The sequence below is a fragment of the Lagopus leucura genome, unplaced genomic scaffold (assembly GCF_019238085.1).
Source record: "Lagopus leucura isolate 7727_CA_CO unplaced genomic scaffold, USGS_WTPT01 Super-Scaffold_100157, whole genome shotgun sequence".
Taxonomy (NCBI): domain Eukaryota; kingdom Metazoa; phylum Chordata; class Aves; order Galliformes; family Phasianidae; genus Lagopus; species Lagopus leucura.
Window position 1 is genome coordinate 34,800,239 of NW_024962334.1, and position 27,201 is coordinate 34,827,439.

Genomic DNA, 27,201 nt, shown 5'->3' on the forward strand with positions numbered 1-27,201 from the left:
AAGTCCTGGGCCCAGTATGAATGGGACAGAAAGACTGCACAATATGGGTAACCCTATGCAACAGGGCTGAAAGCAAGTTCACTGCTTGTTGTGTATTTACACCTGTACTAGTGTAAAGGATGGCTACAATACAGTTATTCTACTGCTAAATCCGCACTGATTAAAACTAGTATTCCCTGCATGAGGGCATAAGAGTGTCTCCAGGTACTCTGGAGTAATAGATTTGCTTTTAGTAATCTGCATCATAATGGCTCTCAATATTGAAAAGTTAAAACTGTCTGTCATCAAAAGAAAGACTGTGAGCAAGAGCAAACCTCATGGCTGAAAAATTAATGTCTCTTAATATATTACAAGCCACATGCCAGAGTGGTTGAATTTACAACTACTTTTCAAAAGCCCGGAAGATGCATAAATGCACTTTTTAAACAGGTTCTGTATAATGCAAGTGGATTCCTGGCCAAAAATAGAGATACTCTGCCAGCTGATATTGTGCTGCTTCTGCGATCATCTGAAAACAATCTGATACGACAGTTGGTAATGCATCCTCTTACAAAAACAGGTATTGCTATTGTGGTAATCTTCCTACTATCCTTCTCTAGCCTTCATGCTGACCACAGCTGGATTTCATATGACCATTTATTTATGACATTATACACTTTGTGGCTTAACTTTCCAACCCTAGAATCTATACAGAATGGAGCCCCTGCCATCTCAAGCTGCAGGGGAGGGACTGGTCTGGTCAAGTGCGAAGGAAGTGGTAGAGGCTTCTTTCAGGGTCCCCTCTTCAGGTTAGGGGCTCGGGACAGGGAGTGGAGTACATCTCTTGAGTTGAGGACTGAACAAAAAGGATCAGGTAAGTCACTGGCCTTTTTTGGACAGGGCATATGTAAGTTGTCTGTTTTGTCTCATGCAGTTTTTTTTTGAAAGTAGTAGAGAACCCAGATGGGTTCCTAACCTCTGCTGCAAAGAAAGAGGAGACACTGTTTCCCCAGTCTTAGTCCATTATAATAGTTAACTGTTGAGGTCCTAATAGTGAACTTTTCCTCAGAGAGTTTACAAGGGGTTGTAGGAATGTAACTGGCTCTACAGGCATTACTTCTAAGTAAAGTTGCACCTTAGTTGAATTATGTCCTTTGTACAGTGTCTTACTTGTCTTTTTTGATCGTAGGTAAGTCTTCTTATCCTTACAACCAGAAAATCTAGGTGTCAAGCATCATTTGTGTCTTGTCTTTAAGTTTACCATGAATTTACTGGGTAACTGCTGTTATGTGTATTATATACAGGCAGGGGTTACTTATTATTGTGTATATTTCTCCCTGTGTGAGGGTACTGATGCTGTACAATAAGTATTTTACAACAGTACTTTCTTGTACCACTGCATAGAAGAACAAGAAAACTAAATTGAAAGAGCCTAATGGAAATTTCTCCAAAGTGTTATCATAACTTACAGAAGCTAGGGCTTTGGCAAAGCTCCTGTTACTCATGAAGGAAGCTTTGCTGGTGGAATGCAAAATTTAGTCTTGAAAGTCTATTTTAGGTCAGTATTATTGGGAAAGCACAGAGCACAGTGTCCTTCTCTGAACATTACTTACATCTGCTAAGATGTTAAACTATAATTTCAGTAGAGCCAAGGTCAGGGCCCAAATGGTACAAGAACTTTTGTAATGTTTTGCAATAATGATTCTGAAGATTATTTTAGTTTTCTTGTTAATCAAAATCAAATGTTGCACCTTTCGAAACTGACGTAAACAATCCAGCTCTAACCAACTAAAAGTTAGTTTTCCAGTCTAAGTCATTCACATAGAGTCAGTGGAAACACTGAGGTATAACCAGAGTCCAACCGATCCTATCCATCTTCAGTGTTTCTCTTGGGATGAGATAAATCTCTTCTGAAGGTCCCTGTCTTCACTGAATGCAGTGGAGATCTGGTAGACACCTCACTTCCAGATAGCCAACGTTAGATGAGAGTAATCTCTCTTTCCTTTCTACCCAGTGATATTTAGCTAAGCACAGGGGATTTTTGCACTTGATACCATCACATAATCCGTGATGCATTAACTGGGCATACCATATAGTTGCAGCTTTTTATCCAACTTTTATGTTACTCTTATCCTTCTCTTACTTACAGTAGCTAAGCACAGAGAGATTGTAGGTTCTCACAGTGTGTAGTGAGATTTCACAGGTGTTATATTAATAGCAGAAGCAATGGCAGCGTACAGCAGTGGGTGGGATTTATCAACATAAGGCAACATGGTGTGAAGTCCAGTAGTATTTTTACTGTTTCTTTAGAAAGTCAGTGTCTATATAAACCACTCCTATGAACCTTTTCCTTTAAGTCATTGTAATAAGGGTAGTTTTTGGCTAAGAATTCCAAGGTTGCAGTCTTAAGACTATGTCTGTAATAATAAGCAAAACAGGGCTATCAGACAATAGCCAAAACACTGCCACAAGATTGTCCATTATGATTAATTGCTACTGTGTCACCCTGGGACAGTTTTGATCAGTGTCAGCTAGCATTCTCCCAGGAATACCCAGGCACACTTCACAAGAAAGTACAAATTAGCAAAGGTTTCTAACAAGCTCTGTGGGGGGATGCAACTGTATTTTTACCAGTGGAGTAGGAGAGTGGAGAAGTATCGAGTTTAGCTATATAGACTTGAGTCATGCCATGTCATCTGACCTCAGAGCTAGAGAAAGATGCTGGCATATAATTTTTTCTTATATATGTAGCCTTAGAACTAGGATAGCAAAATAACCTCCTCAGGGTAAAAGCTCATGGATACTATAAGATATATCTTCTTCACCTTCTACAGCGTTCTCTCTATTTTTTTTGCTCTAGTAGGTGATATAAATGCTGAAGGCAGAAAATTCAGTCCTGTTCCATCTTCCTGCAATTTCTTCAGAGCTTGTTCCATCTCAAGGGTGCAAAGAGAAATGATAGCATACACAGAAAAAGTCAATGTCTTTTATAATCATATGGTTATACTGAATAAGGTGGTTCAACATATTTTTCAGTTTAGATGAGATCTAAGCATTTTGGTAGGTTGCATTCTTTGATCTTCCCATAGGTAACCTGGCACACAGTAAAAGCAAAACTACAATCAGTTACCAGATGTGGACCCCCCAGAAATCAATCAGTCGCACAAAGGTAAGAAAGCTGATATCACGATTCCTCACTGAATCTTAAATTAAACTACAAAGGCAATACTGTTATTGGTACTAAAAGTAAGCGAGTAACCCCTTCGATGGTTTTTCTCCCTCTCCTGTTTTCTTTTCTGTTTAGCTGGATATCTTTGTGTTGTGCAATTCATATTCCTTCCGTGAGGTAAAAAAACTAACATTCCCTTCTTTCTCGCTATAGTTTTATAAAAGCTTCAGAAAAAAATAAAAATAAAAATTAGTAATTTGGTGTGAAATATGGTCATGTTCCATAGAGAATGACCACAATAGCAGTGGTCCACAATAACAGGTTCTCAGACATTGTCAAGGTATTTGTGGCAGTTATTTAGATATTCTGCTCTCAGACTGTGTCCTCTGTGTGTGAATGTTTGTGTATTGTGCAGCAAAGTAATGTATTGTATTGGTGTAACTACTTTGTGCTAGTGATCATACAGTAATTTTTCCAGTTTTTAGTATTTATTTTTTTTTTAATTGATGTTCTCAAAGAAGTGGTTGGTTGAGGCTTTGGAAAGGGCACTGTAGGCTCAACATAGATAAGAAGTGTATTTTCTTTCTTCATCTATACAGAATGAATCAGGAGATACTGGACATCATCCAAGAGAGACAACCAGTATGAAAACACAAACAGTCGCTTCTTATTTCAGAGTAAGATATCAGATGTTTTTCACCTTTTTTTTTAGAGTAGAGTAAGTATTCATTCTTTCAGCTTTTGAAATACACTTGTTATCTTAGAGTCAACAATGGTCAATTTAGAGTATGTGACATGCATATAGGGCACAGCAGTTTGTGCAGTACAAATATCTAAAGGAGACTGTGATGTTCCATCTAATATTACTCAAATACACAGCCGTATTTCTGTCATGACGCTTCTCTGTATGAATCGTCTTTCATCTGCCTGCTTTTTCCTAAGGGACATAAGAGAAGACTAGTTGCATAGCATTTCCCTAAGATCTTAAGAAGTAAAAGGGCAAAGCTAATTTGGAACAGGAGGTACAGAGGAAGATTTTGATGCTCACAGAGGCTATTTGGGGTCCGTCCTTTTGGCTTCTTCAGCAGTGCTTTTTACTTTCTCAAGCAGTGGCTGTGCTGCTGATTCTGACATAGAAAATACCTGTGAAGGACATTCTTTCCTCCAAAATCATGCACAGAGTTGGCTGACTGGAGCACAGCTCTGAGGCTCCAACTCCTCATAACTCCTGTCTCCCAGCAGAAATGTAAACGTGGCTCTGGTAATGTCTATGACCTGTAAGAGTTCGTTTATGTCTGAGACAGAGAACAGTAAGATGCAGGATCTCTTTGTTAGTAAACACAATTACACAGCTTTTTGGTCTACCAAGGATTATTCAAGTTGAGGTATCATGGTGGTTCAAAGCTGGATGGTACGTTAATATTCTGGATGGAAAGATGTATCGAATCTACTTCAAAGCTCATGTCTGTGATTGAGTGCATTACCGACAAATCTAGCAACAGAAGCCAAGGATGAGTTATTATATTTGCAGTTTTCTTTTACTGTTTTCTATAGTGGAAATCCCTGGTCAGATCATGCTAGCTAATGCTCTCAAATGAAAACTCAGCTCACCAGTGGTTTGCTCTTAAGCAGAAATCCCTGGGTGACTGAGAAAACCATCTGCCTCCCAGGCTGAGTAGAAAAAAGCATATCCATTAGCCTGTCCTACTTGTTTGTGTTTCACTGCCACACTAGTAATAAAGCTAATTAAGCACTTTGCTGCGTTGTACAGCATTTGTCCAGAATGGAGTTGCACATTTTAATAGGAAACATATGGCTCTTGACATGCTACACCAGTTTCATGTGCCTAACCTACTGGTGAACTGCACGACATCCTGGCTGCCTTCTTCTGAGGAATCAGGTTGAATCTTGAGGAATGAGCCTGTTCATTTGTGTCTTAATAAGATCTTCCTACAAAGCAATGTTATGAAATACAAACCGAGGTTTTTTTCAGTTGGCATGAGGAGCTACAAGTAGCACCCTCTCTGCTAGCCTGGCGTCCTGGTGAGGTGGGAAAAATGCAACTTGGGATTGATTTTGTGCATTTTTAGTTTTGCCCCTCTCAAAGTTTTGCTCCCGGTAGGGGAGCTGTAGTGTCACCATCAGCCTATACAACAAAGAGGACATGCTATATCAGAGTAGATTAAGCAACCCCTCTTCTGGGGTGACTTTAGTTTCTTCCAATTTAATGCAGGGATGGTGATGTTTACTGGCTTGTTGCTTTTCCACTTCCCGTCCTTAACACTTTCTCTTTGGATGAATAAAGATCCTCAAATAGTTGACAGTAGGTTAAAAACAAAGAAACAAAGAAACAAAAAAAGAAACAAAAGCAGGTTGCAGTTACCTAACAAGATTCCAAGAAAAATAATGAAGTACAAGGAGAGTTTCTATCATGTATTAGACTGATGTGTCTGGGAAGAGGCTTCCAGGGACACTGCCCTTCCATCAGGTCTGACAGCATTTAACACCTTTAACAGCCGCACTGTCACTAATAGCTCAGTCACTGATGCACACAACAAGCCTGATGCACTTGCTCCAAACACTTATTTGTTCCCTGTCTTCAGCATTAGGCATAAAATGTGCAGTCAAGCACTTGCGCCTTTCAGGAGAATGAGTGGGATGTCTTTAGAAATATTCCTCATTTAACTCTTCCCTCTTCTGCAGCTGTACATAGAATTCATTTATGCTCTAGCAAACAGTGCTTTGTTTCTGCTAAATGTACAGCTTGATCTGAATGTGGCCAACCCAGCCCACCAGCTGCTGTTACATGCACTGGTCATCAGGGAGCTTGTAAGAAACAGATCAGCTTTTAGAACTGCGATTAAAGATAATGCTGCTTCCCAAAACAAAGCAGGAGTTCAGTTATTGGCAGTACCATAAATTATTGCAATTTTAGTAAGAATGCTCTGGATGGGCTACGATAGACCCGTTGAGGGTCAGTGTGGCCCTCAATCATATGCTGATCTTTTTGAAGCTGGAATTGCTGGTGGGCCATTTACTTCATCTACTGTTGAAGTTCCTTCTTACTGAAATGTGAATGGTGTTTCACGTGTTTCTGATCATATAAAATAAAATTTCAGCTACACGTGGAACTACGTGGAAGTTTTCTAAGCATCCCAGCATTGGATATTTTGTTCCTTTCTTTCAGTACTCACTCATGGATTTGTTATCCAAAATGGTGGTTGGCCAGCCTCATTTTGTCCGGTGCATCAAGCCAAACAATGACCGGCAGGCAAACAAGTTTGATAAAGAAAAAGTGCTGGTTCAGCTGCGTTACACAGGAATTCTGGAGACAGCAAGGATTCGAAGACAGGGTTATTCGCACCGCATACTCTTTGCTAACTTCATAAAACGGTAATATGGATGTGAAGAAGTGTTTTTTTCTCTTGCGTCATTGCTGCTCAGAGTTTGATAAGCATGACTTTGGCATGGTGTTTAAAAAAATACAGAGATGTTTTCTGTTACAAAGATGATTGCAGACTGGATGACAAAATAGATAAATCACAAGATTTGTGAGCCCTTCTGGATTGGTAGGGAAAGATTATGCATCTCAGGATGATTGTTTCAGATTCCCTGTGCATTGGGTAGAAATTGACTTGCTTATAATCTGAAAGTTTTCCTCAGAGATTTGAGGGTTAGGAGTTTAATGCTTCAAATTGGAGTGGAGAATTTGGAGAATTGTCCCCATTCCTCCAGCTTCTGATATACAGCACTGTGCAACATGTGCTTTTGGCAGGGATTGATGATAATTTGGAACTGCTCATTTAGGGCTGAGAAGTTCATTAAGTGCATAGTTCTGTTTAAAATACAATTTCTAAGTATTGACCATTCGTTAAGAAGAATAATGAATAATGATAATTTTATATAATTAGATAATTAACTCTCTTCTCCCACTGCCTCCAAAAATGAATTCTGAGTACTTAGCTTGTAGTCCTCTTTTGCAAATAAAGACCCTGAATATTTGCCTCAATCAGAACTTAGATTTCTGAAATGGAAAGCAAGACTGGGAAAAAGCAAGCAACAGACACTCAGAAGTGCTTAAAAGTAATAGTGCCCTAGAAACAGAGAGCTAGCCATGGAGTGCTGCTGGTGCACAAGGAGAGAGAGGAAGGACAAAGTGATGTTTTAATAGCATAGTTTCTGGAAAAAGTATTGCTGGAACTGTTACAGTCTTGGAAGAGTGCAGTGTGGGAAAAAGTAGTCATCACTGCACCAAGATGTGCTGTGGCTTTTAGCTGCTACTTTTTATCAAAAACTGTACTGCTCTGGTAAAGGAAAGAAAATCAGTGACCACAATGAGGAAGCTCTCCAAAGAGCATGACCCTGATGGCAGTGAGGCTGTGCAGGTCTCAAGCATAGCTGATACAGCATTACATAAAAAGAGATCTTTAACAGGTACGTATCTCCCTGGTTTTTTATTATTATTATTATTTGAAACTTACAATAGGAATTGGTAGTGATAATGCAGGAAAAAGCATTCTCTCATTTTTTTATTATTCTCTGTGGGAATTGTTACTTTCATCTAAAGCTGGTAGAATCCATACTTAGCATATGAAGGCTCAATAACTAGGAAAAAAAAAATAGAATGCAGTGTCAGGAAGCAGACATAGTATATTAACGTAATTTTTCTGAATTAAAAAAAAAAAAAAAAAAAAAAAACAAAAAAAAAACCAACCAAAAACAAGACAAGTACAATTCAATTTGCAGTGAGGCATTCTAAAAAGTCCTGGAACATGCAAGTACACTTCTACCTGCCAGCTGAATTTGTATGGTATGGGTAATTTTCAATCTAAGGAAGTAACAAGAGCTGGGATGCATCTCACATAATGTTAGCCCTCTAAAAGGTAGATGGTCTAGAACAAGAATTAAGATATGAAATCTTCATGACATTTCTAGCTATGACGGAGATTAATTTAGACAGAAAATCTTCACAAATACTTTTATTTTACCACTGAAATAATTCACAGAGTGCAGTCAGAGCAACAAAGAACTGGCACACAACCCTGCTTGAGCTGCACACTTTTTAAAGCCTCCCAGTGTTGGTATAGAATTAAAATCCCTCCAGGGTGTGCAGTATGTCACTTATCTGCTTTTAATTGAATTTCTCAGTACTATGTATAAATCACAGCAGTTTTCTTGGTGTACTCTTCGTTTTTTTCAGTGCTATGTTTTCTTTCATGGAACTGTTTTTATTAATGTAAATGAACGGTTTAGATATATTTGCAAATACTGCTTGCTGTTAATGGAATAATCTATTTGTCTTTAGGTATTATCTCATCTGTTACAAAACAAATGATGATCCTCCAGTCAGCCCAGAAACTTGTGCTGCCATCTTGGAAAAAGCCCACCTTGACAACTGGGTTCTTGGAAGAACTAAAGTAACCTTTCGTATTTGCTGTTGTTTTATATGTACAGTACATATACCAAATCAGCATTATTGCAGCATGTCACTGTTAATTTACTAGGCAGTTTGTTTTCTCAATCTCTTTACTCATTTGATTGGAGTTGTTCTTGGTCTCTTCTGGTACTAAAACAAAACCAAAGCAGACAAAAAATATTTTGCAGAACTGTTCCTTAGTATCTGGCTGAAATCCTGACCCAGTAATGTGTTAAAATTTCTGATCAACTGTAATGAAGTCTACCTTACCAATGTGACCAATGATGCTGCTTGTATTGTATTTCTAAAAATGCGATAGTAAGAATCCACTTATTCCTCTTCCTTGGAGCAACCAGACTCACAATGGGAGGAGAAAAGGTTTTGGCCAGTAGGAGCTCATATCAGCTTCATGCTTGATAAAATAAATTTAATTAATAAGCTATGCCTTAGATTTAAACTTGGAAATAAGACATTGAAAGTTCCAGATTTGGATCGCCTTTGTTGAATGAGAGAGTAAGGTAAAACAATACTACAACAAACAAGATTCTTTAACAAAAATGATCTTTTAGGTAATAGAAGTAAGAGGTCTGCTGGCACCAACTTGTAACTTGTAGATTCTAAGTAGATTGAGTGAATACCGGGACTGCGGGGGCCAGTTTATGTAAGCCATAGTAACTAAAACCACTGCTTGTCTGCTTCCTCTTTTTAAGGTATTTCTCAAATACTATCACGTGGAACAGCTGAATTTAATGCGCAAAGAGACAGTTGATAGGATTATATTGATTCAAGCTTATGTCAGAGGATGGCTGGGCTCAAGGAGATACAAAAAGATAAAGGAACAAAGGGAACGAAGCGCTATTAAAATACAATCAGGTAATAGCTTTAAAACATTTGAAGATTTGCTTAAAGTTAGCACGTGTATGCAGCTGTGCTTGCTGGATATGGATTTTGCTGTTTTACTGTTGTTATATTTTACAAAATGTCTGATACTTCATTTCTGCTCTTGTGAAGAAAAATTTCTTTTGAACAGTTTATGACGGTCTTCTTACTGAAGTTGCATTTATCAATATTACCTTTAAAGACAATTTTTTAAGTGGAAGGATGTGATTCTGTAAATGATAGTGTTATTAATAATATTCTAGCATGCTCTGTCAAGGTTGTGTAATATAATAATAAAAATATAATGGATTAAACATCCCAGATAATAAGACCAATTACACTGTTGATGGAGACATCAGCTGAAATTTTTAATACATTTCATACATCATCTTGCTGTACATTCTGATTCTACTGTGTTTTGTATTCATTTCATTCATAGTAACATAACTCGCCAGAAAATGTAATTTTAATGGAGGTTCATAGTGCTTATGCTTGTTTGCTGGTTTTGGAAAGATAAAGCCTGCAAAATTTTTATAAAAATATTTTAATGGAAGTCTGTAATTCCTTCCAGACTTATTTTATTCTTAAACCCTTTTGTGTACCTAATGGATTCTTTATTTTTTCACATCTCTTTCCAGCTTACAGGGGTTTTGTTGCTCGCAAAGAATACCAGAATGCAAAACATAATAAAAAAATTGAAAAATACATCATCAGACTTCAAGCAAGTAAGAATTGTTTGCTTTCCTGGTTTTTAATGTTCTATCCAAACAAAATACGTTGATCCAGATTCTTTGCTCTGACCTAAGCACACTACTGACTATGCTCATTTACACTTTCTGAGGTATAATTTATCCATCATGTAGCTATCTGCAGAGGTTGAGGCAGATTGATGTATTCCACTACTGGTACCTCAAAGCAGCAGAGTCATGTTCTACAGCTATGAAGTGGGCTGGCAAAATGCCATAGCAAGACTTTTCACTCCCAGTCTGATACATCTAATTATTGCAGCTGGTGCTGCTGAAACCCCGTATGACATGATCTGCATGTAATGTGTGTGTTCATGCTGTTCTGCTAGGAATAGGTTTTGTAACGTATCAGTGATAGTTGTTACGTTTGAGAAGACAACAACCTGTACTTGCACTCATGTCTGACTTCTTTTTGCCAGGGCTCAATCTGAGCTAGCCAACTAGTATTTCTCTTCAGCAGCAGTTATCACCTTGCACCTAGTTGTATGCTATATCTTTTTCCCTTCCTATATTTCTTTCTCCCCTGTCCCTGCAGAGACATCCCAAAGCCAGATGTTGTCTAGGCAGCTCTGAAATAAGTGTCTATACAACTAAAGAGGCACAGGTCTGAAAAAAATTGGCTCAAATCTGCAGTGCACCTTCAGTAATTACAAAGGTGGTAACCCCAAATATAAGCTAATGTTGCCAGTAAGCGAGCTATCTAGATCTAAACTATCTCCAGTATGCCTCTGTGGGCATGTACCAACACTAGTATTGGTTTTAGTCATTGTCAGATGCATCTGTTAATGGCACTGAGCCAATGTTACCTCTCACAGTAATTTTTTCCTATTTATTCTTAAAGCAATACAAAACTCCTCTTCTGGTTTGAAAACAGTGTTGAGACAGCTACTGTCTCAAAAGAAAGGTTTCAGCCAACTTCAAAGGTCAGACATTCATAAGTCTAAAGAGAGCATACTTGGCTTATGTGGCATTTCCACTGACAGTGTCACTTGATATATTTTAAATATCTCCTATTGACTTTTTTTTTGTATAGAAATAGAATGAGAATTTGCTCAGGAAGTCCAAGAAACTGGGGAAGTATACAAAGTGCTTTATAATTTGCACTTTTCGATAGCCTTGTCAGGTAGCAGTATGAAACCAATTGTGCCATTTCCAGTAAGTATTTTGGTTCCTTTAACTTATATCCAGTTATCAGTAAGTAATTTATGTGCCCTTCATACAGTGCTTCTTACGCTGATTCGTAGCATCTAGAGGAGCCCAAGCTAGTCTAAATTCTGAGGAGGGAACAGTAAAGAAAAGAAAAACAAAACCTAGCATAAAGTTTTATGAACACACTAGAACAGACTACTTATTCTCCTTTTCCATTCTTAAATGAGCCTGACATTTCCTTGTAGTGCAAAACACTCAGCAGAGCTGGAGTAAGTAAGCTCCCATATCTACCATCTCCTCAGGATGGTTAAATCACCTGAATCCTCTATCACTGCAGTTTTGATGCTGCATTTAGAGTTGGAGTGCAATAGAAACATTTGGACAAAACACTATCTTGTTCTTTTTTTGCCAAGGATTAGCAGATTTGTGCTGAACGCATCAAACTGCAGGCCTGCCCAAATCACAGTGCTGCGGAGAGTGTGCCAGTTTCCATTGGGAAATGATTTGCAAGTTCAGGAATTTTTGAAGCAACACGCCAAGCGGGATACGGTTTCTGAATGTGTCACCTCAGTGTAGAACCCTAAAAGTGACTAGATGTCTAAATTCCTCATAGTCAGCAGAACCTAGATTTTGATTCATTTTTTTCTAAACCACCAAATGCTTTGGTAGAGATATTTGAGATGTCTCAGGTTGGCCCTTCTGGCCTCTAGCTTTAATTCATGTGACACGCCCATTTTTCTCTTCCCAAAAAGCCCCATCTGTCTTGTCCTTTATGCCAGCTCCATGTGGATGCCGTGGGCATCCTGAAGCACTTCAGATGGCGCTCAATAGCCATATGCCAGCAAGGGCATCAACCCTCTAGTGACTAGGCATTGACTTTAATGAGAGCTTGGAGACAAAGGACAATTGTAAACACATTCATACACACACCTCACTTCAGTCACCTTCACCTGGAGTTGAATCCCAGCCCTTAAACTACCAGCTGGCATAATGGTGAGGGTGCCTGCATGTCAGAGACTCTTGAATTTGCACCTCTCACAAAGTACTGAGAAGAGGATTATGAGCTAGGTCTACTCTTACTGCTGAGCTATAACATTTTCAGATTTTTCTCTGATCAAGTAAATGTTTACCTAAGGAATTAAAGTTGCATGTCTCTGCCAAAAGAAAGGCTGGTATTCTCTATATTGTGATAGTCAGGTATTTCGCTGGGAAATGAGGGACCTGGAGTCACATCAATTGCCTGAAGTAGGCAAAGCAGGTACATGAAGCATAGAGCATGGGGTTCTGGAGGTACCTCAGCAGCAATGTTTCTTTCTATGTCTTCCTTTATTTTCTTTAGTCCAGCAAAATACTGAGAAAAACCTTGGTTGTATCTTCACATAGAACGGCTGCAGCTTTCTGAAATCTCAACAATTTTTCTGAAAAAAAGTAATTTCAGCTGAATATAACCAGAATTACCACCCCAGTCTGTGTTTCCTTATTTCTCCCTTTTACTGTTGGTTTACTTCTTCAATACTGTTACCATGTGTCTGAAATTTTGGGGGTATCCATTGTTTGTTGCCTAAGGTTGTTTATATTACGATTTACTATCAGTTGCCAGAGGATACTTACTCAGGAAGAAGAGAAAAGAACTAACTGAGGAAAGGAACAAAGCAGCAACAACAATTCAATCTCACTACAGGGGATATAAGGAGAGGAAGAGCTTCAAAAAGAGGAGGTAGTAACATTTTCTGTCTCTTATGTCACTGTGTCCCTTTTCAGTAACTGCATGTGATGTACTGAAACAAATTATTCTAGAGATATATATAGTAATGTATATTCACTTTGAGTTCTTTTAATGTCCATAGGCAATTTTCTTGTATTTTCAAGCCCAGGAGATACTATAATGTTAATACAACCTGTAAATGAATCTCTTTTTGGAATGGGCTCATTGCAAGAAAATGCTCAGAGAAGAGCAGGAAGTAGGCATCTGCAAGGAACTGCTCTCGTCTTAAGTCAATGTCTGATAAACATAGGAGATGACGAGCAGAAACCTGGATGACTTGCTCAGATCAGACAAAAGAAAGTAAGGGGAGGTGAATCACACTGTAAACATCCCTGCAACATGGTGGTAGTCTCAGTCTGAAGTGGAGCACTTGCCATCACAGCCCTGTTTTCAGTGACAGCATTTCAGCAACTGTAGAGTGGTCCGGAGAGGTAGAGAACAGCTGTAAAGGAGTCCACAGTCTTTCTCAGGAGACAATGGGCAGGAACACTGTGGCCCTAATTCTAGCTATATGCACTGAATTTTCACCATGTTACAATCTATCAAATTGCCATTTGCTACACGATGGTAGTTCACAAAAGGGAACTGCAAAGCTGTCATTATCTTTCATCTCCTTCAACTGTAATTTTCCCCAAAACTCTATTCCATTTAGAGAATCTCTTAGAAAGAAAGAAACTGAGAATGCAGCATCCTCTAGCGAAAAGGAAAAGGACAAAGAACTTCAAGAAAATGAGGAACGTACAGCTAGAGTGAAGAGTGCCCTTCCTAAAACAGAAGAAGAAGCAGCTATCGTTGTTCAAAGCAATTACAGGGGCTACAGAGCCCGTAAAAAAATAAAGGAAGAATGCAAAAAAATAGCAGAGGAAGAATTATCTGTTGTGGAATATCTTGAAGCACAGCTGCAGCCAGCTGAAGATGTTACACTGGAAGAAGCAGAGAATGAGGAGACTCAAGGAGAAGGTGTTGATGATAATGAGCACACTGGGAATGGTGACATAGGAAATGTACAGGAGCAAAAGGTAATATCTACTAAAGAGAGAGCTTCTGTGAAGCAGAGGCCTGCAGTAGAGCATTCTGATGAAGGTGAAGAACAGGCATCCTCGAAGGAATCATCCAGCAAAGCTTCTGTCAAAATCACAGCTGAACCTGGTCCCCAGCAGGAGCAAGCTAACCAAGACAGGCTCAGCGCAGATGGGCAAAATCAAGAATCTGCTGTGGTCCAGCCTGAGACCAACAAGGATATGGAAAGAAATGATCTAAAACAAGAAATGATACCTACAGGATGTAAAGGAATTGTAAGAAAAGAGTCTGTAAGAGGTTCACAGAAGCAAACTGAAGCAGAACAACAAAGTTTAGAGGACAAAGAGAAAGCAGCAGTGGTTATTCAGAGCAATTACCGGGGTTACAGAAGGAGAGGACAACTCAGAAAAGAAGGGAAATTACCTTGCAAAAGTCAAGAGAACACTGCAAAGGAGTCAACAGAAGCAGTACACATTCAAAATAAAGATCCCCAAACAAAAAAAAATAAGGAAAGCAGTGTGACAGAGGCTGAGGGCTCTAAGACACAGAAGGGAGGATCTGAAAAAGAGACTTGTGATTTGGCAGCCTTTTCACGGCAGGTAAGAAGCTTATAAATGAAATATATGTAACAAGCTGAGCAATGACAGAATGGCAGAGTCATTTTACTGGCTTCAGTAGAACCAGGTCGTCATTCTCTCAGCTGAGACTGATGTTTTTTTAATGAGCATTGCATAGAAATGCATATTTGGGGCTGCAAGAGAAATACCCTTTTTCAGAAAGAAGGGGAAAATGAAGTTAAAAAACTGGGGAAAAAATTATGTCAGTATTAACCCAAATGCAGAATCTCTGACTTTCTTTGAAGTATACATTGACGAGGCAAGGCCTTAATGTCTCTGTAAACATAAATGCAAGTTGTTTGTCAATGCCATGAACTTAAACATGTTCAGAAAAGTGTCCTGTTGCAGAAGCTGTTTTGCGTCCCATTGTCACCAAAGCAGCCCCTGCTCACCTGAATGAACCAGTATCAAATAGCAGCAGGACTGGGTGGCAGTGTGGGATTTCCTACACTTTTCTTTGCTGAGTTGTTTTTTAAGGAGAGGACTGAGAGATTGAGTGTGGTAGAGACTTGCACTGTAGCAGCTGGAGCAGTATGTTTTAAATTCATTCTCCAGTCCACCATTTTATCTTTTGTTATCTTGGACCATATATATCTATATAACAATGAGAAATTCTGTGTTATATCTTTCAGATATCAAAATTATCTGAAGACTACTTAGCATTGCAGCAAAAATTAAATGAAATGATATTGTCACATCAGCTGAGACCTGTGATGATGTCCAAAGATAAGCAAACTAACAACCAACATTCTGCTCATGTTTGTCAGTCAGGTAATGTTGAACCTAACAGTTAGGAAGAATTTTTCTTTTGTCAGCAGGACTGTAAAGAAACAACTCCTATTCATGTTCTCAAGGGCATTTTCCAGAGAAATATCCAAGCCTGGTAGAGATTTACACGTTTACCTTTTTCTTGGTATTTTGTTTCAGTGCTTGTTAAAATTGGTGAATGAATCTTTGTAAGACCTGGTCATAGCATCTGTAGAGGTACATTTATTTGGTAAAAATTCCACATTGGCTCTTTTTTACTCATTGTTGCTCAGTGTTGTATGCAATGGCTAAAATACAAGACTATATTAGGTATTATGTCAAATGTTTTACCAAAGTTGGGCACATTTTTGCTGAGTAAAATTTTAAGCTACCCAGAAGTGCAATTGAGTCCATCAAAAATTCTAATTCCTCCTAATGTTGATGGGAATGACTTTAAAATTATAAGTAAATTCGTATTAGTAATTAGCATCCTTTTAACTTCTGTAGTTAAGAGTATACTACTTGTGAAAACATATTCCAAAGTTACTTATGTTCCAGTTAGTATGGGCAGTGGGTTCCCAAAATACAACCAAGACAAGTGCAGCTGTTTGACAGCTGAAGGTCTCATGAATTTAACAAGTGAATAGGATAAAACTGTATCAGCAGCAGAGTAGTACAGAGTCCTCTCTAAGCATTGATATAAATTAGCTCCTCAGGAGACAAAAGGATGCCAGAGTTTATCACCTGTGAATGCAATCCCACTTAAAGTGTTTACCAGTCAGCCACTTACCTTCACTTTATCTTGGAACATGTCACTATTCTATACCCCTGCAGTGTCATAATACAGCGTTTTCCCAATGATGAAGTGTGTGAAAGTGCTGCTTGTATCCTTTTTAACACAGATGTAACGAGTGTCATACATTTCTTTGAACCAAGTCCTAACACTTTGTAAGTCAACCATGAAAATAGTGTTGAGTTGCATAAGAAACCAGGACTTTAGCCTCATTTTGATGAAAAGAAAGAAATTTAATTTTTTACAAAATGATGCTATGTGATATTAACAAAAGAATTTATTTTCTTCATTTTTTTTTTCTCCCAATAAATATTTGACATGACAACATTTTATTCTTTTGTGCACTAGGCATGGTATTTAAGAAAATTTGGATTTGATACTAGGCCCCTATTTTAACTTTCTCTTTAATTTACAGGTGCAAAAATTAAATGCTTGTTAATAATGTCTAATTGTCTTTTGCAAAAAATTTCAGCAATGGTACTGGTAGTCTATCTTTGGACAGTGTTTTCTTTGACTTTTTCAAAGGTAGATGCTTTTAGAATAGAATTGTAGGTGTTATTCGACTACGAAGCTGGACTGAACTCCTACCTTGCCCTTAACCATTGTATGCCATGAGTTAGACAACTGTGTAAAATAAAGACTTGAGGTGTTGTGCTGCAGACTGCCATGCTAAAGTGAGGCAGGAAGACGTGAGTGATGCACTGTATTTTAAATAGGGAGGAGCTTTCTTGTTTTCTTCCCTGCATTGTGTTTCAGTATGATTTATACACATTTACAGTTTTTACTTCGGGTTTCCCTCTTGGGCCATTTTTGTTTTCCTGCCCTACAGCAGTGTTTGTTGAGCATCAGCTGTTCTTCAGATCACGTCTATATCTTATTATTCTGGTGGTTTGCACTTATTTATACACCTTCTTCAGCTTCATTAGTTTCTTACATCATTTTATAACTGTAACATGAGATGTGTATTTTATGGGTTTATGACAGATAGCAATGCTTGTCTGCCTTCATCAGTGGAGAGGTGGCCTTTATCCATCTGAGAATTTACTGTGATAAAATATCCTATTATATTGCTATCCACAGAAGGGGAGGAACTGTGGGAAAGCTGGATGGCAAACTGTGACAAGTGTTCAGATTTTCAAAGCTGTTTATTTTAATAAAAATGTAAATCCTGCAGTTTAAAGAACATTCAAGCCAAAAGTTTTAATGAATATTAAATCTACAAGGTTAAGTTGTTCATAAGTGAATTTATTTGTATTTATAAAAATGCATAAGGCACACTGTACAAGGTTCCTAGAATAAGCAATATTCCCTGTAGCTCAAATCACCGACTCAGTTGCATCTGCTTACTAAATACATTCAGCTAAACAAAATGGCTGCATCCCATTTGCATCCCAAAATGGCTGCCCCTTTGGGCTCCTAGTGAGCCTTGGGGTCATTTGAGGTTAGAACAGATGCACAAATGTAGTAGGCCACAGTGTAGTTTTTGAGGTCAAAAACTGAAGGAAGGGAACTTGATCATATGGAAACAATTATCTTTTTTTCCACCAGATGAATAACAATGCCCATCCTTGTAAGTATTAAATGACATTGCAAGTACAAAATCTCTGGAAGAGAATTTTCTGTATTTAGACTGAAATTCTCATGGTACAAGGCACTTCAGAGCAGCCAAGAACCCGTTCAGCTCCACAAAGCTGTGACACAGGTGGGGTCTTCACCTGGAACCCCCCTGCTGCTGAGCACTACTTACACAGATTTCCTGGGCAGCCTTTGCAGGGAAGAGGAAGGTCAATAGCTGCTAATTTTTTATTATCATATTCTGTAGTTCCGGTTACTATACCTGCATTTTTCTGGTTACTTCCAGTCTCCTCAGCAAAACCCAGACAATTACTGGATCTCCTGCCTGTTTTTTCTTCCTGCTTTATTCTGGGGCTGGCTTTATCCTTCCCATCTGCATAAGATGTGGAGCAGTACTGAATGAAACTAGTACCATGTCACTTCAGTGACATGCAGACAGGTTTAACTGTTTCTCCAGGTGACCTAATAAATAAAGACCTTTCATTGCTCAGATGTTTATCGTAGCTGTAGCCTCTCTATTTCTTCAGTACTCAGTATGTGATCCGTTGTAAGACAGATGATAATTTGCATTAGCATCCATAGATGTAGATTCCTCTAGATTGTTGTCTTCCAAGGTTATCACTGTATGTCAGGATGTGCAGAACGTTCAGCCTAAAGGACGAGTGATACTGACTCATCTTTATTCAAGCATTTCTTTCCCGTTCTTGAATGTTTCAAATAGACACTGCTTTCCAAATTTTCTGTAGTTTGAAGGAAATTTTTCAGCTTTCAAATTTGTTTGACCCATCTTCCTGCTAGTAAAATCTTAAAAAATAATGTCAGTGAATTTTCAAATGTCTTTGTTTCTAATTTCTCCTATGCATTGCACTAAGGTACGTGGCAGTGCAGGAGCACTGTTTGCGTCTGTGCAACCACAGAGCACAGGCTAACTGCCCTGTGGAAATTTAGGAAAATTTTCTTCTTTGAAAGAGTGGTTGGGCATTGGCTGCCCAGAGAGGTTGTGGAGTCACCATGCCTGGAGGTGTTCAAGAAACGTGTGGACGTGGCACTGAGGGATACGGTTAGTGGGCATGGTGGTGATGGTTGGACTAGGTGATAATAATGGTCTTTTCCAACCTTAATAATTGTATGATTCTTTGAATGGACTTTTATCATTTTTGTGGCATGCATATTTAAATGTTCATTAGGTAGAAGCATCGGTTTTCCCTTTCAGATCAAAGACACAGGACCAGATCTTCCTGCAGATATTTGAAGTTTTAAACAGAAAAGGCAATAACATATTTTACTGTAGTGCTCTGAAAGAAAGCTTTTCTATGTAATGAAGCAACATATTTTGCCTGTTAATAAGTGAATGATTTTACTCTGTTCTGCTCCATTGCTTGCTGCAGAAAGGTGTAGACCATCTGGAAAACAAGCACATCAAACCGACCATTTATCAAGCCTAGATATTTAATTTGCCTTCCACCTTTAACTTGACTGAGTAAATGATTTCTGGAAAGCAGATTTGCTGCTACAAATTTGTAGCAGCAAAAGGCAAACCTTACTCCGTGCAGGGAATTGTCCAATACCACAACTAACTACTACCACATCAGCTGTGTTTCAGTAGCAACAAGCACACAAATCTAGGCACTGATGCAAATCACAAGTTTACTTTATGGTGAAACAAAGAAAGCTAAATCCATCAAGCTTCTGTTACCCACTGTGTAATTTGAAGGCAAAACGCAGAATGACATTTTCTGTTCTCTGTGTAATCTTACAAAGGAATGGTTGATGTCCGAGCTGAGAAGACTGGCTGCCTCAGGATAATGCTTCTGTCCCCTCAGTTCTTCAGAATAGCTCATAGATATGCACAGTGCGCAGGCCAAGATAAAAAGCTGTTTTTTACTAAACCCCCATTGTCAAAATGATTTTTTGAATATGTTTTTGCAGAACAAATAAATGAGAAACATACAACTAATTTCAGCCGGAATAATTGTAATACAGAATAAGAGAATGCTCCAATATGCTTGACAATGATGAATTCAATGATGTAGCAGTATACATTTTATGAATTCTTAAGGGAAAATTAAAAAAAAATTAAGTATTATTGGAATCTTAAGATTTTCTTAGAGCCCACAGTTTGATTCCATGTTCTTTTTCCAGATTTTCATGCAGTCAGGATCTTTGATGTAGTTTTTGTCCTACACACAAGCAGTTTGCTGTTTCTTTTGAATTATGTAGAATTTTAAGGGATTGGGCTTTTTGTTTTGGGTTGTGGTTTTTGCTTCTTTTTTTTTTTAATTTGGTTTTGTGGGTTTTGTTACGGTGTTGCTTTTTTTTAAGGTATTGTTTCCAGTTAGGCTCCTGTTGGTTCTAAGAATACAATAGGGAAGGTTTTCTTCTACTGTCCCCAAAGGGAAACTCAGATAACTCCAGGAGGCCCACGTGAAATGTAGCAGAGTAACAACAGCCCATGTGGAGCAGAGTCAGGCCTGCCATACCATTTCAAATAAAAGAATGTAATTTATATTTCATACAGGTTAGTGAAATGAATTTATTGCATCTGAATCTCATTATTTCATAGGAATTATCTGTACCTTGAATTAGAAAAACACCATTGTTCTCTTACATTGCAAAATGTTAAAAAGTACTTGTTTCATTCATTACGTGAGAAGCCGTCTGCATTTCAGATAAGAAACTAAGACAATGAATGTAATCATTATCCCACTACAATTTAAATGAACATTATTCACTCTGGCTCCTCTGTATGTCCATGACCTTTACAAGCCTTTATTTATCATACCTAACAAAAACTTACACGGCTAATTTTGCAGGAGTCAACAATGATGCATTACTGACCATTTCTCATTTGAAATGATCATGCTTTCTCCTTAATTAAAAAGATGTCTGACGTACAGGGGAGAGGTTTCATTTTAACAGTGTAAGAGTTTCTGGTGGCCATTAAAGAACAAAATATGTTCTTCCTTCTGAGATGCAATCATGTGTAATTAGCACATCTGGGTTATGGAGTCAGAGTTGCTTCATATGAAGCAGTAGATGAACGGAATGCATTTCATTAGCTCATTGACAGCTAGCTATTGATTCCACCCTCACTATCTTCAATTATATGTGCAGAGATGGCTTCTTTCAGGGACTCGTGCAGCCCATGAGTCAGCATCCAGCCTGGAGCTGGGAGACAACTAGTGGACAGCAGTTTCCATTTTGTGTAAATTCTTGGTTTTATTTCCTTTAGAATGAAAACATTCTTCCCATTTCTGTAGAAGATTTCTGCAAAAGCAGAGTCCACGAGTTGAGTAAACTAGAGAATGCAGACTAGATTGCAGTGGGTGCAGTGTGCATTGTCACACTGCCCAGTGGTACGTTTTTTCACTTCACACAGAACAGCCTCAGCAGGAGACCTTGGGGAAAACCTACACCATGATAGCATAGAGGTCCGGCCTTTGAATCAGGGAGAGAAGAGATTTAATGCTGTTTCTCCTGTTTGGCACCTCAGTGATTAATATCACAACCCTGCTCAGCTCCCTGTCATGAGCTGGTGGCATTCCAACAGACGCTGCCCCTCAGAGCCTCTCTCTCAGTGAGCAGCACCAACCCTACTAAGGAGAAATCTATGCCAGGCAGAGTGCTGGCATGCTCCAGAGTGGCATTCACTACATGGCATGTGTCTGTGTGGGTCATCAGAGCTCAAATGAGTAAATTCATTCTCCTTTCCAGTCTGATTGCAGAATTGCTCCAAACAGTTGCATTCTTGAGTGACTGCAAGCAGTGAAAGTGGCTAAATGGATGTTTTTTTTACTCTCTGGTGAAATCCTCCTCTCTTTATAGAAGCCTCCTATTCTATGAAGAAATAAGCTTTGCTATTTTCTGTTTTTTCACAGTTACAGCCAAAGTAGAAGACACTCGCCCCCTGAAAAGACCCCCAAGGAGGCCGCGGAAGCCCAAGACATTAAATAACCCTGAAGACTCCACCTACTACACTTTAATACATGTGAGTTTAGCAAGCTACTGTGGGCTTAAACTGCCAGATAATTCCCACCTAAAAATACTTTTTAATTGCCTAGTTCTTGTGTTCATTTCTGATGCAGCATGAGAGCTGTGCCCTGCAAAAACATCAAATCTCAAACCAGGTTTGAAATTAGTAAGGTGCAGTTACTCTGCTTGGAGCCCTAAATTGGGCCAATATTTACTTTTGTACCTGAACGTATCTACATTTATAATATGCATAAGCAGCATTTGCACTTTCAATACCTAAAATAAGTGCTTGCTCTCTGTAGATTCTTTATAAGTCATGGGGAAAAGCAGGTTCGTTCGGAGAGCTATTTTGAGCGTATAAATTAGTGCTTGATCTTGCAGAGAGAGCAAATATTAAAATAGGCTGTATTAGTATGCACACTGTAACTTCCTTTACAAATGTGTCAGATTGTGATTATGAAGGAATTGGCAAATACAAACAGCTCAGGAGACTAATGGATTTGAGGGTCTCTATATATAGCCCTCGGTCCAAGTTCAGATACCAAGGTCTGCTTTCCATTCTTGACTTTGGTGCCCTTAATATATGGGGGGGAAGCAAGAAAGTAAGCAAAAAGAGAGAAAGCGTGAAAGCAGCTCAGAAAGCAGTTCCAACAGAAAAGCAATTAAACTCATTTGCTCGAGGTGCCTGTATGTTACTGACCTATTTTAGCAGCCGGTGAGAGCCCAGCTAATAAAATAACCGTAGCAATTGCTTCTCCTTTCAACAGAAGGTGTCACAGGGGCCTGCAGGGAGACTTGTGTCTGGCATGCCAAAAAAGACAAATACGGCTATGGTTTATTATGGGGGCTTGTAAATAACACAGCTTTGGAACAATTGCATTCTAAAATGAAATGATATTCTTAAAAATAAACTGGTATGTAAGAATAAGATGTGTTTTGTGAAAACAAGATTGGTAAGATAAAGGGCTGAAATGAAAGACATGACACTGTATTCTGTATTGTAAAATGTCTGAGAAGTATAATTCAGTATAATTCTAAAGCAAATGCCTTTTTAGAAAGCTGAGGCAATACAGGCAGGAACATTTTATTTTATGAAAACAAATCTGTTATGCAGCCAACTCCGTATCAGAAAAATGGCATCGCATCAGTGCAAACAAAAACTGCAATGATGTTGGAGACTTTTTCAACAAGTTTTTAGCAGCAATTTTCCAATATATTAGCTAATATTGCTTTCAATTAATTGTGTTTTTCAAGAAACTGTAAAAAAGGGAAGTCTGTCTTTCCTTTAGAACTTTAAAATTTACTGGTGAGGTAAAGATTCGCTATCAATTTGTACTGAAGCTTAGGAAGTGAACATACCTCTTCTTCTGCTCTTGGACACTGGACAAGACACTGAGCTCTGATTTGAGATACCAGAAGGCAGTCAGCTTTCCCATCTTTCATGGCTTTTCTGCCTTACAAAAAATCTCCATGACCAACAGCTCTAACAGGGTAATGATTATCATGCCCAGATTACCTGAAAGTTAAAGCACAGTATGAGAACATGTTGGTTTTTTTTAATTTCCTTTGCCTTATGGCCCCTCCTACAAAAGCAGGTATTTCTTTCACATCACACTACAGATGTGAGACAAGTTCCATTCTGACTCATCTTGCGTATCAAGATTAAGTGAAACCTGATGGTAGCCATTGGTCATGCAAGTCACAGTTTACTTGGGACTTTTACTGTTTTGTTTTACAAATCAGTCTATCATTTTGAAATTATATGTCTTGTTGTCTTGTGCATTTGCCTGCCTACTGAGGTGTCCATCAGGACCCCCGATTCTCAGTGGCTAAGCAGTGTACAATTCATAAATTCTAGTCAATTTCCACTGGTTTGTTGGTTGTTGTTATTTTTTTTTTTCCCGAAGCATGGTAACTGATTTTTGGGAGTACCAGTGCTAACACATTCTCAGTGACATGTTTAGTCACAAAGATGCTGAGGTTTTGCTGGTGCACTTGCTCTGTTACTCCACAAATAAGTTCTATGTACTTTCTTTTAACAAAAAATACACAACGCTTCCCCCACCAAGCATACTGATGAATTGCATCTTTGCATAAACTTTCTTCTTAGTATTTCTTTAATTACTCTGTGGTTTGTTTTAGAAATCAGTACAAGATGAAAAACGGAAACCAAGAAAAGAAAGGTAATTTTTTCCATTATTTCACTGTCTTTTTAGTAGGCTAGACATAGTTCTTAGCTGCACTTCAACTGGGGAAATAAAGCATTAAAAATGCACAGTAATTTGGTGATTCAGAAGAAGGGCATCATACACAAAGTTAAATATGCAATTTTCAGCGACAAAAATCCATTATGGAATTCAGTTGTTTGGTTTTACTGCAGCATGGCCCTTTACCATGGCAACACAAGCACAATAATAAGTTAAGATAAGGTCCACAGCAAAGATAGTTCTGACACAGAAAATAATTGAAGGTGCTTAAAATTCCAGTCAAAGCAAATGAGCAACCACTTCTCTTTTGTTAGCCAAAATACGAAGACTGTTAAAATTCTCTCCTAAAAATATACAGTGGTTTGGCAATAATAATAAAAAATGGAAACAGTAAGATATTAATACAACTGTAAGATAATAATAACAAGTAAAACAGTGTAGCCATTGAAATTTCAACCAGAAATCTCTTCTTCACCGTGTAACTAACCTGTTTTGATAGATCTCTGTAGAAATAAAGGAAACAATACATACACCCTGCCTTTCTGTATTTAAGATTCTTACATGTGCTTTAGGCTCTGGTTCACAGCTTCTGCCTTACATCCTAGCACCCTATTATTTGTGTTCATATACATCAGCTTTTCTGTTGCTCCCTAGGGACACTGTAATTCTATGGAAGCCTGTTCAGAGAGGAAAGGCACTTGAGCAGTGTGTGAATGGGCTTTCAGTGCTATCCTTGGCTGAGGCTGCAGAATACAAGCACTATATAAAAAAAAAATATCCTAAATGAACTTATATTACATATATGCCCTTAATATGTGCATATAGCTTCATTCAACCACTGTTTAAATTGCACTTCATTATGCAACTGCTTAAAGGACTCACTTAACATCCATGTCAGTTCTAAGTTACAGCTCTTCTGGTGCTGTTTGTATCTTGAAAATAATACAGTTATATTACGTTTAGCGAACAATAGTAATAATAATAATAATACAGTAATAATAATTTTCCCATCTTGCCTCAGTTTGGCTTCACTTATCTTAAATTTGGTTAAGCAGTTCCATGACAGCATCTTCTTTTGTGTGGTGACTCTACATCATTTGAACATAGCAATTGATATCAAAGAGTTATTTCTACCACTGTGAGAACAGAATTCTGAAGGTTCTTCTTCAGGTTGCTTTTAGGATAGATTTTTTCCCTAACCTTTCTAAACTGGATATTGGGATTGTGGTGGGGTTTTTTTGTACATATTACATTCTGTTTTAACATTCTGAAAACATACAGACATCTGCATTATTGGCACCAGTATCTGAACTGTTTGCTTTAGACTCTCTTCATATAATAAGATGGGAAAAAAAAATAGGTATCTTTAGGAAAATTATTCATATCTTCCTAAGAGAGATGCCTAAAATATATCAGATGAATTGTAACATAAACATGCGTCCCTACTGAATGCAGTAGTAAACTCAGACCTTTTTAGTTACACGTTTGCTTTATGAACATCTGAAAGTACCTAGGCATTGCAAAATTGTCAGCATCTGCATCATACAGCAGTTACATTCCAGAGAATCACTTCTTATGTTCACATATATTCTTTACATTCTCAACACAGAAATGATATCTGATTGTATTACTTTTGAATGTTCAATATACTGTTCAAAAGTGGAATTGTTGACTTAGATTACTTATTTATTGACAGTCTGGGCAAGGTGCTAGATTTAGATATCTACTACCATGAAATTTCATCTACTGGTTCCACCTCAAAGGACAGCAGCTCTACCACAAAAAGGAGGAGACATCCCGTCGAGCGCAGAACTTCAACTTTAAGAACTACTGAGAGGTAACACAGAAAAGCATAGTAGGACAAATAAACGTTGCATATCCTTGCAGAGAAAAAATATATTATGTGCATGTTCATTAAAAAAAAAAAAAAAAAAAAACACAACAAATTAGACAAAAAAAAATAGTTTATTTGTTGAATCTTGCTAAATTCGCTTGGAATATGGATAGCAGAAAATTTTCCATCTTCATTCAGAGGCACAAATGATAGCATGGTTTATCTCCAGCCTGCCCACCTGTTTTGGCTTCCAAAGCTTCAGATGAGATAGACTCCTGCTGTAAATCTTTGATCGAAAATCAGATCCAGCTAAAGCAGAACCTGGCTCATTTCAGCTTCCAAAAAGCTGGACATATGCCGAATTTTTCACCTGCTTTCCACAGATAAGGCCCCTGCTTGAGTGCCTCCTCCTGCTGTCCCATAGCACTGTTTGTGTTCATGGCTGCGGCGGCACCGCTGGAGTGGGTAGTCAGGAGAGGAGCTCTGAAGGGTGGCTCTTCCCACACAGACTTCATAGAGGGGGACCTCTGCTGGGCGAAGAAAATTCATATTCTTAGCAATGCTCAGGCACAGATTGCACATACGAAAACATCCACATTTATTTTATTTATGGCTCCGTTTGTATCTTCATATATATAAGAGAAACCTGCAAAGCATCCAAGTAAAAATGTAAAGAAAACGCCAGGATGACTGCTGGATTTAAAAACATATCCAAAATAATAACAGAAATGTTGGTAGAGCTTTCTGTGTTTGTTGCTTGTTTTACTTTTTGGCACTTTGGAGGCAGTGTTTACGTCCATTGTAGAATGGCATTGTGAAGTTGCGGAATTAAACATCATGTGAGGGAATTACTTCACTTGTTAAATGATGCTTTGCCAGAGCTGTTAATTACTCCAAATCTTTCACTTTTCGGCTAGAAAGCTGTGAAATAATGCAAGGTCGGATTTATATGGATGAGAAATAGCACAACATGTTCTCAGTGGCCTTGTGCCCTTTGTTGTGACCCCATTGCAGAAGAACACGTTGTTCTGCGTTCATCTCAGCTGCATTTGTTCTGAGGCGCTGCTTCCTGCAGCACGGCTGGACGAGGCCTAGCACGGTTGGGTTTTTCTTTCTGTTTTTGTCTTGAGGGTGGAAGTTAAGCGACCGATTAGGAGTGTTTGCCAAGGTAAATGTTTTCATTTCAATCCCTGAAACACTTCTGCACTTAATCCTTAGGTCAAGGGTTGCGGAGAGCTCCCTGGAAGAAAGCAGAGCAGAAGATAATCCCTATGACTACCGGAGGCTGCTGCGGAAGACCTCGCAGCGCCGGCGCCTTATCCAGCAGTTCTAG

At 38.4% G+C, this 27,201-nt stretch overlaps 1 protein-coding gene across 1 annotated transcript in view; it reads left to right on the top strand.

Annotated features, from left to right (window-relative positions):
• The window catches only part of LOC122189775 (myosin-IIIa-like), a 53,173-nt gene extending 25,972 nt beyond the window's left edge, over positions 1-27,201 (top strand). Inside the window, exons 12-26 of the mRNA XM_042889152.1 lie at positions 430-559; positions 3,069-3,148; positions 3,284-3,325; positions 3,435-3,488; positions 6,336-6,541; positions 8,454-8,565; positions 9,275-9,437; positions 10,082-10,168; positions 11,031-11,112; positions 13,756-14,722; positions 15,373-15,511; positions 21,734-21,843; positions 23,970-24,010; positions 25,731-25,871; positions 27,087-27,201. Coding sequence (XP_042745086.1) covers positions 430-559; positions 3,069-3,148; positions 3,284-3,325; positions 3,435-3,488; positions 6,336-6,541; positions 8,454-8,565; positions 9,275-9,437; positions 10,082-10,168; positions 11,031-11,112; positions 13,756-14,722; positions 15,373-15,511; positions 21,734-21,843; positions 23,970-24,010; positions 25,731-25,871; positions 27,087-27,201 — 2,469 coding nt within the window. The remainder of the gene's footprint in view (positions 1-429; positions 560-3,068; positions 3,149-3,283; positions 3,326-3,434; positions 3,489-6,335; positions 6,542-8,453; positions 8,566-9,274; positions 9,438-10,081; positions 10,169-11,030; positions 11,113-13,755; positions 14,723-15,372; positions 15,512-21,733; positions 21,844-23,969; positions 24,011-25,730; positions 25,872-27,086) is intronic.